We start from the raw sequence: 16,597 nt of genomic DNA on the forward strand, positions 1-16,597 counted from the left end.
TGGGTCGCTTTCACTTCTTGGCTATTACAACTAATGCTGCTATAAACACCCACATTTAAGATTTTGTGTGGACACATCTTCATTTGTCTTGGATGTATTGCTGGGTCATATGGTAACTCTATGTTTAACTTTCTGAGAAACTGTTAAACTGTTTTCCAAAGTGGCTGTACCACCTTATGTTCTTACCAGCAATGTTTGAGAGTTCCAATTTACCCACATCTTGGCCAACATTTATTATCTACAGCCATCCTAATGAGTGCGAAGTGGGATCTCATTACTGTTTTGATATGAATTTCCCTAATTCCTAATGATGTTCAACATCTTTTCATATACTTATTGGTGATTTGTATATCTTCTTGAAGAAATGTCTATGTAGATCCTTTGCCCATTTTTAACTGGGTTATTTGTCTTTTTATTGTTGATGTGTAAGAATTCTTCGAATAGTCTGGATACTGGTTTCTTATCATATATATGATTTGCAAATATTTTCTTCTATTCTATATGTCACCTTTTCCCTTTTTTAATGGTATCTTTTGTAGGCCAAAAGTTTTTAAATTTGACAAAATTCAATTTATTTGTTCCTTTTGTTGCTCATGGTTTTGCATCATATTTAAGAAATATTGCCTAACCCAGAGTCATGCAGATTTCTCCCTATGCTTTCTTCTAAGAGTCTTATAATTTTAACTCTTCCATTTAGGTCCATGACCATTGAAGTTAATTTTTGTGTATGTTGTGAGGTATGTTCTTCTCTATGTTATATGTTCATTCTTCCGATGTGGATATCCAGTTTTCCCAGCATCATTTGTTTAAAAAGACTATTCTTTCCTCCATTTGATTGTTTTGGCACCTTTGCCAAAAATCAATTGACCATAAATGTGAGAGTTTATTTTTCCACTCTTAATGCTATTTCATTGACCTATATGTCTACCCTAATGCTGGTACCACACTATTTTCACTGTAGCTTCAGAGTAAGTTTTGAAGTTGGGAAGTGTGAGTTTTCCAACTCTGTCCTTTTTCAAGATTTTTGAACTATTCTAGGTCACTTGTATTTCCATATGAATTCTAGAATCAGTTTGTCAATTTCTGTAAAATAAGAAGCTGGGATTTTAATAGATTACATTGAATTAACTTGGCAAATACTGCTATATTAACAAGATTAAATCTTCCAATCCATGAACATGGAATATTTTTCCATTTATTTAATTTGTCTTCAATTTTTTTCAACAGTGTTTTGAAGTCTTCATAATACAAGTTTTGCACTACTTTTGTAAATTCATCCCTAAATATTTTATTCTTTTTGATGCTACTGTAAGCTGGATGCCTTTTATTTCATTTTCTTGCCTACTTGCCCTGCTGGTAAAACATTAGAGGAAGTGGCAAGAGCAGACATCCTCATCTTGTTCTTCATCTTAGGAGGAAAAGTTTAATCTTTCACCATTAAATATGATAGTAGCTGCTTTTTGCTGATGGACTTTATCAGGTTAAGGAAGTTCCCTTCTACTCCTTGTTGATTGAGCATTTTTATCAGGAAAAGGCGTTGGCTTTTCTCAAATGCTGTTTCTGCATCTATTGAGATGATTATGTGTCTTTTGTTCTTATTCATGTAATACAGTATATTACATTAATTGATTTTGGATATTAAACCAACCTTGCATTCTTGGGAAGTCTCACTTGGCCATGATATGTAATCCTTTTCATATGTTGCTGGATTCAATTTGCTAATATTTTATTGGTGATATTTGCATCTATATTCACAAGAGATGTAGTTTTATTTTCTTATGATGTCCTTGTCTGGTTATAGTATCAAGGTAATATTGGCCTCATAGAAAACTATTTGGCAAGAATTCTTGAAGAATTGACATTAATTCTTCTTTAATTATTTAGTAGAATTCACCAGTAAAGTCATCTGTACCTGGGCTTTTCTTTGTGGGAAGTTTTATTACTGATTCAATCTCTTTACTTGAGATATTCAAATTTTCTATTTCTTTATATTTTCTATTTTTTTTTTTTTTTGAGCCCACTCTGGTAGTTCATATCTTTCCTTCTTTCTTTTTTTTATTTATTTATTTGACAGAGAGAGAGCACAAGCAGGGGGAGCAGCAGAAGGAGAGGGAGAAGCAAGCTCCCCAACAAGCAGGGAGCCTGATGCGGGACTCAATCCCAGGACCCTGAGATCACAACCCGAGCCGAAGGCAGACGCTTAACCGACTGAGCCACCCAGGCGTCCCAGTTCATATCTTTCTAAGAATGTATCCATTTTCTATCACTTTTTTGATAATAAAAAATTAAAAAATGATCTAAAGTCTGACAATAAGTTAAATAAATGACTGTACCTCTATAAAGCAAATATGACTTAATCATTAGAAAGTCTGATCTTTAAGAATGTTTGATAATATAGGAAATTCTAGTTACACACAATATAATCCCAATTTGTTTAAAATATATCATTATAACATGGTCAAGAGCACAGGTTCTGGAGTCAGACAGACTTGGGTTTACTCCCAGATCCAACATCAGCAGTTGTGTGAACTTAAGACAGGTCCTTCCAGCTCTTCAGTTTTATCTTCCTCATCGGAAAAGTAACATCTCCCTCACAGAGCTATCATGGAGAGCCAGTGAGAGAATACATAAAAGCACTTATCACAATTCTTAAACCACAGTAAGCAGTAAATAAATGACACTGGAGTGCCTGGGTGGCTCAGTTGGTTAAGCGGCTGCCTTTGGCTCAGGTCATGATCTCGAGGTCCTGGGATCAAGCCCCGTGTCGGGCTCCCTGCTTAGTAGCGAGTTTGCCTCTCCCTCTCCCTCTGCCCCTCCCCCCCCCATGCTCTCTCTCTCTCTCTCTCTCTCTCTCAAATAAATATAAAAATGACACTTATTGTTGTTGTTATAATGATTGTATTAACATTACAGATTCCTCATCTATTAAACCCACGGGTGAGTAATTCCCAACAGATTTACTAAAACCAGACTAGACCTAGTTATCTTTGTGCAGAGATTCAAAAGGTAACTAAGACTGCAAGATGGCTATCAAAACCACAAGTGCATACTACCCCTTGATCTAGAAATCCCATTTCCAGGAATTTATCCTTCAGACATACTTTTCACACATATGAAACAACATTCACTATTCACTTTTGTTTAAGAACAAAAGATTGAAAACAACCTCAATTTCCCTTCAAAGGGAACTATATCATTAATATATCCATGGCTTACTGCACAGCTATAAAGAAAAATGTACTCATATGCAAAGATAATATATCTCCAAGATATATTATGGAATAAGAAAAGCAAGGTGAGCACCAGTGTGTATGGCATGCTACTTTCATGCAAAAATAAGGAGGAAATAACTGTACACATTTCTCTTTGCATAAATAAATACTGGAAGAATCACCAAAAATCAATAGAAGTGAAACAAGAAGAACTGGTTTGGTGGGGGGGGCGGGGAGGAGACAGGAGTAGGACTTAGAGTTCTCACTATAAGCCTTCTCCACTCCCTGAGTTTTTAAATCTTCATTGATGTATAACATACATATAGGAAAATGTACATTCATAAATGTACCACTGTATAAATTTTTACATGCCAAATACAACTGCGTAGCCAGACCCAGATTATGAAACATTGTCAGCCCCCAAGCCCCGCTCATGACTCCTTCTAGCCACTCCATGCCCCACACAAAGATAATCGCTTCTAATAGGTTACCTTTGTTTTGTCTCTTTTTGTACTTTATATAGATGGAACTATAAAACTTACCATATATACTCTCTTAGTGTCTGACTTCTTTCACTTACATTGTTCAAATAATTACCCATTTTGTAATAAATAGTTGCAGATCATTCATTTCTAATGCCCAATATTATTCTGTACAATGTGTATAGTGCAATTTATTTTTCAAGTCTACGTTGATGGGCATTTTGGTTATTTCATATGCAGAGTTATTACAAATAGTAATTCTATTAATGTTTTTATTCATTATATCTTAGAGCATAGGCTTCTCTTGGGTATAAACCTAGAAGTGGAATTGCTGGATCATAGTGTAGACATATATTCAGTTCTAGCAATTATGGCCAAACAGTTCCCCAAAGTGATTATACCAATCTACATTCCTGCCAGCAATAGAAATTTCAGTTGACCTACATCCTTGTCAACACTTGGTATTGCCTATCTTTTTAGTTTTAGTCATTCTGGTGGATGTGTAGTAGTATCACATTGTGGTTTTAATTTGCATTTTCCTGATAACTAAGGTAAAGGTGCTCAACTTCATTAGTCATTAGGGAAATATCAAGTGATTTTTGAACTATGTAAATATATTACCTACTCAAGAAAATACATAGATATTTTCATTAATTTTTTAAAGATTTTATTTTTAAGTAATCTCTACACCTAACGTTGGCTCAACTTACAACCCTGAGATCAAGAGTTGCATGCTCTACTGACTAAGCCAGCCAGCTGTCCCAAATATTTTCATTATTTTAAAAAGAATCCATGACCCCAGGGCCCTCATCGCAAAGATTAAAGCCCATGGAAGGGGTGTGTGTGTTCATGTGCAAGTGTATGCATGTGGCTATATTTGGTGTGTGTAGACTTGGGTTTTACTGGGTAATGGTGACTTCTGGCTAACAAAAACTGTCCCACATCAACCAGACTACCTTGAATGAGAAACATGAAAGACTCAGAATCTTAGTATAGTAAGAGAACCGTGGCCGCAGCTCATGAGTGTGGTTCAAATTCCTCCAGTAATCTTCCTACCTCCTTCTCCTCCAAGGGGATGTAGTGTGGGAGGTTGATCTGGACCCGTTCAGGAATTAAGAACTGGAACTTGTTTGTTCCACTGGGTTGAGATGACCACCTGTCAGTGAATGTGCAGTAATCCTTGATGTCCCAGATCTAGGCACAAAATGTGGGTTAGTGGCCCAGCACCCCTTGACACCAACACCAACTCACATGGTGGGCCCCTCCCAGACTATTTCTCTTTACTCTGAGGTGTGAGCACTCACAGACACTCAGGGTCAGAAGGGGCCCTCAGGATCTTCTAGGCCAGACCCCTTAGCTGGCATGCAGAGAGGGTATGACCAGCGCAAGGACAAGACACTCTTGCCTCATGTCTCACCACAAAGCATGAAGTCAGCTCCTGAGACAGGTGATCACACAGCTGGGGGTGAGAGAGTGGCAGGAAGAGAACAATGGAGTAGGGGACCCACCGGGAGAGGCTTCTTGGACGGCCCTTTGGAGCCACGTCCTCACTCGTTTCCTGGGCACACCACAGCAGAAGAGGACTTCTACTGCCCACCGTTTTACAAATGAAACCATTACCCAGAGGGAGTAGGGACTAGGCTAGCGCCACACACAGCAAAGAGGTGCTCAGAGCTTGGCTGCCACCAGCCCCTCCATCTCAAGCCAGGTCTTCCTCACCTTGATGTATCCTTTACAATCCCCTGTGACAAGGATCAAGTCTTTTTCGTCCGTGGCCATGGCACCCACGACCACATCCCCCTGGCTTAGGAAGTCCACAGGGAACTTCCCCAGCAGGCCTCCGCCCCCGTGGATGGACCAGGCATAGATGTGGCCGTCGATGCAGCTGCTCAGCAGGACGGCTACGTGTGGCTGGCGAGGCCTGGTCTGCAGGAAGATGATCTGTGCAAGAGAGGCGGGCCCGCTCAGCAGTGCTGTGAGCTGGGACTCACCCTGGCCACAGTCACGTGGTGCTGAGCGGTCTGGGCAAGTCACCACCCCCACCCCGCCCCCCAGTTTCCTCGATGCCCAGTGAGAATGGTGACCATCCACCACTCCTCCTACCTCGCTGGTAACAAGGACCATTTCGGTGCACTATGAGCTCCTTGTGCGCAGGGGCTTGTGTCATTTTTTGTTCACTATTTTATCCTCAGCAACTACAGGGGTGCCTGATACATGGCACGTGATCAGTGAATGTTTGTTGAAGAAGACATACAAGGGTGGCTCAGCTGGTTAAGCGGCCTCTCATGATTTCAGCTCAGGTCATGATCTCAGGGTCATGAGATTGAGCCCCACATCAGGCTCTGCGCTCAGCGGGGAGTCTGCTTGAGATCTCTCCCTCTGCCCCATTCCTGCTGTCAGAAATTACAGTGTGGTTTGGGGCGCCTGGGTGGTACGGCTGGCTAAGCATCCGACTCTTGGTTTCAGCTCAGGTCGTGATCTCAGGGTCGTGATCTCAATGTCGTGAGATTGAGCCCCGCATTGGACTCCGTGCTCAGTGCGGAGTCTGCTTAAGATTCTCTCTGTTCCTCCCCCTGCTCTCTCTCTCTAAAAGAAAGAGAGAGAGGAAGGAAGGAAGGAAGGAAGGAAGGAAGGAAGGAAGGAAGGAAGGAAAGAAAGAAATTACAGTGTGGTGACTTGTGTGTCCCCAAAACATTTCACCAACAGCAAAAACTCTCAATTATCCTTATTATCATACATGTCCAAAACAAAATGCTTAATCTGCTTCCTGATGGTCCAGGGGTCAGGGTCACAAAACCAGGAGTCCCTAAACCAAAAACAAAGGGCAAGCATTTCCCCCACTTTATGCAAGTATACTTGCACACAATGCAAAATGTGGACAGCACAGACAGATGAGAAGAAATTAAAATCACCCACAGAATTCCAATACCCAGAAATAATCACCATGAAGATCTTAATGCATTGTCTATAAAGACTTTTATCACATTTTTTAAGTTATGAAATATACATGCAAGAATAGACAAAAATACCAGTGAAAGAAGAGAGATCCCAGAAATAGAAGACTGTAATACTATATAAGAATGAAAGAATCTCAAGCCAGTGGAGAAAAGATAAACTATGCAATAAATGGCATTTGAACAACTGGTTATCAATTTAGAAAAAATTTTTAGATTCATACATTACACCATACACAAAACTACTCAGATCAGACAGAAGGATGACTAAATATATATACAATTATAAATGACTAGAAGAAAATATAACAAATTTTTCTGTGATCTTGGGATAAACAATGCCTTTCTTCATTGTCACAAAGAAAAATAATAAAGATAGCTAGACAAAAACTAAAATGTCAATGTGATATCACAAAGGCATATGAGGTGAAACTATCTGCAAATACACAACAGGCAAAGGATTCACTTCCAAAGCATCTAAGGAGCTCCAAGAAATTAATGTGAAAAAGAACAGACAAAGGATATGAATGGATGTTTAATTCATTGAAGAAATACAAATGTCTAGGGGCACCTGGGTGGCTTAGTCGGTTAAGCGTCTGACTCTTGATTTCGGCTCAGGTCATGATCTTACGGTAGTGGGATCAAGCACCACGCTGGGCTCTGCGCTGGGCATGGAGTCTACTTAAAATTTCTTTCTCCCTCTCCTTATACCCCTCCTCCCCATTTGCACACACTCTCTATCTCTCAAAGAAAGAAAGAGAGCGAGAAAGAAAGAAAGGGGCACCGGGGCAGCTCAGTTGGTTAAGTGTCTGCCTTCGGCTCAGGTCATGATCTCAGGGTCCTGGGATCAAGCCCCCTGTTGGGCTCCTTGCTCCTCGGGGAACCTGCTTCTCCCTCTCCCTCTGCTGCTTCCCTGCTTGTGTGCTCTCTCTCTCTCTCTCTCTCCCTCTCTGTCAAATAAATAAATAAAATCTTTAGAAAGAAAGAAAGAAAGAAAGAAAGAAAGAAAGAAAGAAAGAAAGAAAGAAAGAAAGAGAAAGAAAGAAAGAAAGAAAAAAGAAAGAGAAAGAAATAAAGAAAGGTAAATGTCTAACAAACATATAGAAAGCTCTGTATTACAAATAATCAAAGAAATACTTTTTTAAAAAAACTTCCACCTACCAGAGTGGCAGAAATTAAGAAAAGGCTAATATCCATTATTGGCTTAGTATAAGGACAAGGTAGACTCACACACTGTTGGAGGGAAGGCAGCTCATCACAGTCTTCTTGGAAAACAAACTGGCTTCACCCATCAAAATGTAAACTGTGCTCACTTGGTGACCCCTTAATCCCACTTCTAGAAAATCTAGTTTAACTACACAGAAATATCTATAAGGATCTCAGCCGCACCATTGTTTATAATAGCAAAAAACTAGGAACAAGTTAAATGTCTATCATTTGGGCATTCATTAAATAAATTATGGCAAATCCAAAGAAACATATTGCAGTCGGGGACAGATTTGCCAGAGAAGTTCATAAAGCTTAAGGCAAAGTTCAAGATCAAGTTCAAGGCCCTTCCAAGGGAGGAATTAGCAACATGTGGTGACTGTTATAATTGTCAGTTGTAAATTTTAAAATTGTCATTTCTTTTGATTCTAAATAAATTTCATTTTGTATCTAGTTTTTTATTAATAATTTTGTGTTATTTTTCTTTTTTTTTTTTTTTTTTTTTAAAGATTTTATTTATTTATTTGAGAGAGAGAGAATGAGAGACAGAGAGCATGAGAGGGAGGAGGGTCAGAGGGAGAAGCAGACTCCCTGCCGAGCAGGGAGCCCGATGTGGGACTCGATCCCGGGACTCCAGGATCATGACCTGAGCTGAAGGCAGTCGCTTAACCAACTGAGCCACCCAGGTGCCCCTGTGTTATTTTTCATAAAGGGTGCCTACCAAATTGTATGAGTTTTAGGTTCAAAAAAGCATAGATTGGCCCTCTGTATGAAGCTATTAACAAGAATGGAGTAGATATATTTATATGTACTGAGAGGAAAAGCTGTCTACTCTACATTGCTAGGTTTAAAAAAAAAAAAAAAGCAAACAGCTGAACTACAATCTCAAATGCTCCTGGTCTTGTTTAAAAACCAAAACCATACCTCTGTATATATATCGCATACAGGCATATAAAAATAAATCTCAAAGAGTTATTATTTATCATTTTTAAAGACAATTTTGTCACAAGCATACTCCAGATCATTAAGTATTATCTTAAAATGTGATTCCTCATACCTGCACAGGATTCACCAAAATGATGTGCCACAAAGATTTCCCATTTCTGAACTGGGGAAAGCTGAGGCTTCCTTCCCAACCCTTCCTGCACCAGCCCTGCGACAGTTCAAATGGGCAGGCTGAAGGGGCATGATGGCCAGAGAGGGGTCAGGGCTGTGTGGTCAATGTCAGGAGTGGGCACAGAAGGATGCCCCGCCCTGGGCAGGACGGAGAAGGATCTGTGTGGTTGGAAGGCAGGGAAGCAACACTATTCCTTTCACACTCTGCACCTGGCCCCTGAGACCTCAAAGATAGTCCCCTGCCTGCTTTGGAAAGAGCTTCTGGACTGAGGCTGGACATTCCAGCCTCACTCACCCCAGTGGTCCCAGACAGTTCTCAACAGCAGAGGGGACTAACGGTCTGCCTGGGACCCCTTCTGAAGAAGCTGAAGCTACACATGGACTGGGCTTCATGCCTTTCAGAGGGTTTTGCCACCCCCCACCCATCTTGTCCTTCACCACTAAGGAGAGGGTCAAGGACGGGGGCTTCATCTCTAGACTGTAATAGACACAGCTGCCCCTGGATCTGTGTCCTTGTCTCCCTCCAAGTGCCCTTTCTGCCCTCCCCCATGGTCTTCTGAGATGGCCGGACAGAAATGGTGATGAAGGGGACCTGACAGGTAAAACTCCCCCAGGTGTCCTTGTCCCCGTCCACCCTCACTCTCATCCACTAGGGAAAGGCTGGGACCAAGGGGGACCCTCTCCAGGGCACCATCCTGAGAAGTTCCACTCAGTCTGCTGCCCAGTTCCCCAGAGCGAAAGGACTTGGCTGCTTCAGAAACAGTGGGGGTAGAAGACAGCACTTAGAAGCCAGGAAGGAGGGTCAGCGTCAGAAGTGGGCCAGCCTCAGACAGGACCACCAGCTATACACACATGCACACACATGCACACCAGCCACAGTGCCTGAAATTTCAGCAATAGACATTCAGTCCTTTGTAAGTAATCTTCAAAGACTCTTGTCAAGATTCATGATACAAATCCTATTACACACAGATCACCAGTCCAGATAAAAAGCCCAAGGAATTCCCAATGGTGGCAGTACGAAGAGTCAAGGACACAGACTTTGAAAACCAACAGATCTGGAATCAGGCCTTGGCTTGGCTATTTTCTGACAGTGAGGATTTGGGACAAGTCACTTCACCTCGTTGAGCTTCAGCCTCTTTACCCAGAAAATGGGAATAATAATAGTATATACCCACCAGGGCTGTTTGAGAGACAAAATAAAAATAATTCATATAAATGTTTAAGCTCACATCTAGCAGATACTCAGAGCCCAATAAATATTAACTGCTGCTGATATTATTATTAGGCTGGAATATAACACTGCATATCAAAAGCTTTCTAAGAGTGCATTTTTTTTTTTTTAAGATTTTATTTATTTTTGACAGAGAGAGAGAGAGTGTACAAGCAGGGGGAGCAGCAGGCAGAGGGAGAGGGAGAAGCAGGCTTCCCGCGGAGCAGGGAGCCCGATGCGGGGCTCGATCCCAGGATCCCGGGATCATGACCTGAGCCGAAGGCAGATGCTTAACCGTCTGAGCCACCCAGGCGCCCCTCTAAGAGCGCATTTCTAATCCTAGAGTTTTATGCCTGGGAAATAGACTACAGATCCAAAATTCATGTGCAAAGATGTTCATGGCAATGTTAGCTACAAAGGCAAAAGCTACAAACCTAACTGTCTAGGAGCAACAGTGGGCTCGCTGGGTAGACCTGGTATCCCAGATGCCAAAATGCCATACAGCTGGTAAACGAGAGGCCACGGCTCCACAGACACTGGCAGGAAGTGGTGCCATTAGGTGTTGGGTGAAAACAAGCAAATTGCAGAGTAGCGTATATATAAGAGGATACTATGTGGTGAAAAAATATTTGTAGGTACATATATACTTTCGTACACGTATGTACTTGTATATTGCACAGAAAAATGTCTACCAGGATGCCTTAACAGTCATTATCCCTGGAGACTGAGGAAGAAGGTAAGTCATTCTTTTATTTTATATGCTACTATAAGCCTTCAAGTTTTCAGTTTTAATGAAGGACATGTACCACTTTCTAATTAGAGAGAGAGAGAGAGAGTGTTCTTTCTTGAACATTCCAAATAACCTCTCCTGTGAGGGCCTTTGTATCTGCTGCTCCCTCTGCCTGGATCACCATCCTTCCAAACAACTGCAGCCTTCAAGCTCCGTACAAATGCCACCTCCTCCACAAAGCCCTCCCTGACCACCCTATTTAAACGGCCACACCCTCTCCACCTCCCTTGCCATCCCCACCCCCGCAACCGTCACCTCACTTTTCTGGTTCTCCGCTGTACTGGTTCACCCTGCGACCTACCATTTATTTTACTCGCTGGTTAATTGTCTGTCTCACCCCAACTAGAATATCAGCTGCACGAGGGCACAGGTTTTTGTTTCTTTTCTTTCTTGCAGCCTCCCCAGGGCCTGGCACGTTTACATTAAGTGTTTACTTAATGAATAACTGTCTGGGCCCTGAGGGGACTAGGTCACAGTCAAAGGTCAGGCTTTGAGTCATCTACTTGGATCAGACTCAGAGGCTGAAAGGGATGGGTTCTTTTGGGCAACTGCTTCCAGGAATCCATCCTCACAATGCACTTAACACAAGCACACAGAAGCATACGTACAAGGACGTTCAATACAGAGCTGCTCATCAAAGTTAAAAACTGGACCTAACCTACATGTCTATTAAGAGAAGACTGGCCTAATCGTTTGTGATCCCTCCAAACTATGGGGCACTATGCAATTATTACAAAGAATAAGGTAAGTTGACAAAAGAATAAGATGAACCTAAATTATGGATAGGAAAACATATCCATGCCATACGGTTAATTACGTTTTTAGAAAGTAAATGGTAGGACATGCTATGATTTTACATCACTGATCTAAAAATAAAAAGGATAAAGACTAACCGAGGCCACCAATTCACTAGCAGTGACTGTGGCTGTTACTGCTGGTGGGGTGGAGTGAGTGAGACACTGGGGACCTTTATATTTTGCTTTATACACACTTCTTTTTTTCTTTTTTTAACAACTAGCATGACTACTTTTAAAAGTTTTTTTTAAGGCTTTTTTTTTTAAGGTAATCCCTATACCCAATGTGGGACTCGAACTAACAACCTGAGATCAAGAGTTGCATGCTCTACCTACTGAGCCAGCCAGGTGCCCCTAAGGCACTTTTTTAAAAGAGAGCAAAGCACATTCAGAACCTGGAGGAGAGACTGTCCAGCTGTTTGCAGCTCTCTACTACCCCCCCCTCCCCCGCAGGCCCAGCTCTGCAGGGCACTGCTCCCTGATTCCCAAGTCCCTGGTGCCCTGGAGCTGGGGATAGGGCCCGTCCTGCCACACCCTAACACAACTGTGATGTGGATTTTCACTGGTAGGGATTTAGGGAACCCAAACAGTCTCTGAATTACCATATCTTTGCAGATCAAAGCTAGAAGGGGCCTTAGAGGCCACTTCATCTAGTGGTGACAAATCAGTGAGGGGCGTCCAAGGTCAGAAAGGGGAAAAGTGCAGGAGGAAGGGAGAAGAACAGAGATGACCCAATCCCTACTCACATGTACAAAACACCCTACCATGGGAGCCTGGGTGGCCCAGTTGGTTAAGCATCTGCCTTCAGCTCAGGTCATGATCTCAGGGTCCTGGGATCAAGCCCCACATTGGGCACCCTGCTGGGCAGGGAGTCTGCTTCTCCCTCTTTCTCTGCCCCTTCCCCCCAACTCATGCGCGTGCGCGCACACACACACACACACTCTCTCTGTCTCAAATAAATAGATAAAATCTTAGAAACAAAACAAAAAACACCCTACCAGAGCACAGAAGGGCATTTTAACAGTGGGTTCTGGCAATGCTACTTCTCCTACCTCCCAGTCCAGCCCACAACCAGGAGGGGACCCTTCACAGCCCCCCAGGCACACCCAAGGAGCTTCCCACACACACAGCAGCCCTGAAGCCAGAATCCTGAGTGGTTCCTTCACCTGCGCCACGCCTCTCCAGGTCCTGGGGAGAGCCAGGCTGGCCCCCCTAGGCTCGTCGGCCCTGCCCTTCCCAGCCCATCCCCACTGTTCATGTCCGGCTCACAGCCCAGACCCTGCCTGAGCGTGGCCCACCTTCTCCACAGACGCGTTGGATTGCAGCAGGATCTTCTGGAATTCCCCTCTTTGAGCATCTCTGAAGATCGACTGTTTGCCATAGGGCATTCTTAACAGCTTGGGGCTTCCAGAGTGGACAGGTTTCTGAAAAGAGAAATGGGCCTCCCAGGTCATCATGGGAGGATCTCCCTACCCTGTGGGGAAACAGAGACCAGAGGCAGATGCTGAAAGTACGACCCGCCCAGCCCCCCTCGGTCGATCCACTGCCCTGTGAAAGGGATGGCCGGGTGTTGAAGGGATCCTGCAGTAAAGGCATTCCAGCGCTGGGGAATCTCCATGTTAAACCAGCAGCTTCTGCTCTCAGGACAGAGACTTGAGTTTGCCTTTGTGGAAACCACCCCGCCTTTGTCCTGGAAGAGACCCCTGGCCAAAGGTGAGGATTAGGGCGTGTATAGCCATTGCTCTACAAGATGTGAATGCAGTGGTGCAGCCCGATCCTCCAGAGGTGGTCTGAGTGTCCTGTAATAAGACGCAGTGCGCACGTCTTACAGCAGAACCCGTCCGAGCAGCCCACATGGGATCGAGTCTGCACTGCCTACGCCCGACAAGTGTTGTGTATTTACGGAAGGTGGGGTTTCTCTTTCAAGCCTCAGTTCCCGGGAACCGGAATCAGGCTCAATTGCTGAAGCAGTTTGCTGGGCTCCCCCAGCCCTGCACAAGATACTGTCTTCACTGCTGAGAGTCTGAGGCCAAACGCCCACGCCCCACCCCCCAGCTCCATCTCCCTCCTCCCCTCAAAATGAGACCATCAGTCAAGGCTGGAAGGGTTAATCTTGGGGCAGAGATGAGGGCTCAGAGGAGCAGGGAAGTAGTTTGCCTCTGCTTGGGCCACAGACCCCCGGAGCCTCAGAGAGGCTGGGTCGGGGAGGTAGGCAGGCCCCGGTTGGCTCATCTCTTCCAGATTACACTCGCTGGAGGACTGAGAAAGTAGCCCAGGAACTAGCCTGTGATTCTAGGTTCTCTGGGTTGTCTTCCCTCCAGGTCTGCCCTCCCCCCAGCTTGTAGACTCTGGGAAGGGAGCATGCCCAGACTGGAGGCAGCAGAGTGGGCTGGATCAGGTGAATCTAACCAGGGAGGTGAGCTGATGGACGTAAAGGTGCTCTGGAAAGAGTGCCTCCATATAAGAACACAAACACACGACAGGCCCCCGGGTAGCTGCCAGGGCTCAGCTCCCGCTCCCACCTGTGGGGGTGCAGGCCTCTCCGGCTGCTTGTCTCTGGGGTGCTTCATCACCGGGGGGGCCGACATCAGGTTCCGTTGCAGGTTGGCGTTGGCCACAGTCCTGGCTCTGGGGACCGGGGGCTGCCCTGGTGGTCTGTGAGCCCACTCCTGGTGCTCCATGCAGGACTTGCCCGACCGGAGGCTCTCAGCCAGGAAGTTGTCCACTTTTTGGACCTGTGCCAGGGAGACACCCGCCCCGGTGACACTGCAGTGTCCCAGAGGGACATGCAGGGCCTCCTCAGCCCGATGCCAATACCTAAAGGGCCCTCCAGGTGCCCCAGGCCTTGCTCCCTAGAAACTGAGTACCCTTAGAAGCATCAAACCAGAACTCATAACCCTGTCCCGGGGCTAACCAGGAATGCCCTGAGTGCCCACAGGCGGGACACCGCTCCTGTGAGGGACTCAGTCTCCCCATCAGTGAAATGGACAGTGGTTTCCAAATATTTGTGAGGTTGTTTGTAATCTTAAGGGAAGCTCCGAAGTGTTAAACAGGTAAAAAGCTGAACTGCTCTAGGAGAAGCCACTGCAGTAGCCTCTGAGCATCTGTCCCCAACATGTTTGGAAAATTACTGGATGAGGTGACCCCAAAGGCCCCTTCCAGCTTCATCTGCAAAGACAGCATAATTGAGAGACGGTGTGGGTTTCCTAAGTCCCTTGCATGAGCCCGGTGAGCCCAGAGTGTGAACACAGCCATGAGGAGTAAGATAGGAGCCGCCTTCGAGGAAAGAGTCATCTGCTAGACAGAACAGGACCAGCTCTAGAAGATGTGAATGCTCTGCTACCACACCACCTGGGTCTGGACCCACCACTTCTGGGCTGTGCAACCTCAGGCAAGATGCCTAACCTCCCTGTGCCTCAGTTTCCTTGTCTGGGGCAAATGAGAATAATTCTAGAAACTAGCACCCACCTACCTAGCTCCCAACCTCCTCCAAAAGAAGTCGTCACGTCCCCTCTCCTTCCTACCCCCCCCACCCGGCCCTCCAGCTGAGTCTGACCCACAGCTGAGAGAGAGTGGGGGGTGCTCCTGTTAACCATACCTTCTTGGGCAGCAAAGGCAAGGGGCTCACAGAGGCGTTGAAATTGAGGATGGGCTTGAACAGGTTGACGTTCCAGAAGAGGATGTCCCCGTTGTAGGAAGAGGTCCCGAGGAACTGGTTCTGGTACTTGGCCATGCTCAGAACGTCCTCCTTGTGGAAGATGTGCCAGGGGTAGCCCACGAACACCGGCTTGGTCTTGTGGAGCCTACGCACAGGGCCAGAGGTGGGAGGGCGGGCCGCTCGGCCTTACTGTTCCCGGGGGCGGGAAACACCAAGGCCTTTAGATTCTGGGAGGCAACTCGGAAGAGGGCACTCAGGTTGGAGCTCTGCCCCACCAACCTCATTTACGGAGCACCTACTGTGTGCCCATGACAAAGGCCCTGTCCTCAGGGCTTTATATAAACTAATCTGATGAATCCACCCCCTCTGGACAGCTGAGTAAGGACTAAAGAAGGGAAGCCATGGCCCTAGAAAGGCCCTCTGGAAAGGAAGAGGCCTTGCACATTCTGTTCCCTCTGTCTGGAATGTTCTTCCTACCCCCAGCCCTTCGCTGCTTTGCTGAGAAGACCCTACTCCACCCGCACCATCCTCAGATGAGCCTTTCCTGACCGCCCCTGAGACGAAATCAGATTTCCATCCCCTCCCCTTAGAAACCTGTGCTCCCTTCCCCCACAGCACTCAACAGACTTTATCATTATAAATGAAGTCATTTGATTAGCCTCTGCGTCCCCCTCGGAGGATGGAGACCCCATCATTCTTGTTTACACCCATCTCTAGCACATAGCACAAAATCTAGAACATGTTAGCCTCAAGGAGTGGTGAATGAATGGACAGATAAGCAGATGAAGCACTGGACATACCCGCCACGAATTTCTTGCTTGGTCTTCCAACCACTAGTGAAGCTAGGAATGGGGGATCCCATCTGAAGTAAGGAGAGCGGTCAGCTGTCCTTAGCTACTCACATGAAGCAAGTGATTCTCTTACTCCACCCGGTCACGTAGAACGCTTTGTTCATATGGACAATCCCACTAATCTGTGGAAGATGACAGATAACAGAGCCCTGAGGCACCTCAGAGAAAATGGCCCCAGGTCAAAGCTCTCCGTGATGATGAGTTCCCTAGAGGCGGTACCACCATATATTTTTCAGAATGCTCTCACATCACATTATCCCGTTTGATAGACTTGGAGCAGGGAGAGAGTGTAGGTATCCATGTCCGCTCAACAGGGGGATC

General features: G+C 45.1%; 1 protein-coding gene across 1 annotated transcript in view; it reads right to left on the bottom strand.

Moving 5' to 3' along the window:
- EFCAB8 (EF-hand calcium binding domain 8) overlaps positions 1-16,597 on the bottom strand; it is a 67,203-nt gene that overhangs the window by 10,117 nt on the left and 40,489 nt on the right. The window contains exons 17-22 of the mRNA XM_036093254.2: positions 16,328-16,398; positions 15,366-15,570; positions 14,290-14,502; positions 13,066-13,191; positions 5,414-5,635; positions 4,751-4,888 (exon numbers count right to left, since the gene is read on the bottom strand). Of these exons, the coding sequence (XP_035949147.2) occupies positions 4,751-4,888; positions 5,414-5,635; positions 13,066-13,191; positions 14,290-14,502; positions 15,366-15,570; positions 16,328-16,398 (975 nt within the window). The remainder of the gene's footprint in view (positions 1-4,750; positions 4,889-5,413; positions 5,636-13,065; positions 13,192-14,289; positions 14,503-15,365; positions 15,571-16,327; positions 16,399-16,597) is intronic.

This window comes from Halichoerus grypus, chromosome 10, assembly GCF_964656455.1.
Source record: "Halichoerus grypus chromosome 10, mHalGry1.hap1.1, whole genome shotgun sequence".
Lineage (NCBI taxonomy): Eukaryota > Metazoa > Chordata > Mammalia > Carnivora > Phocidae > Halichoerus > Halichoerus grypus.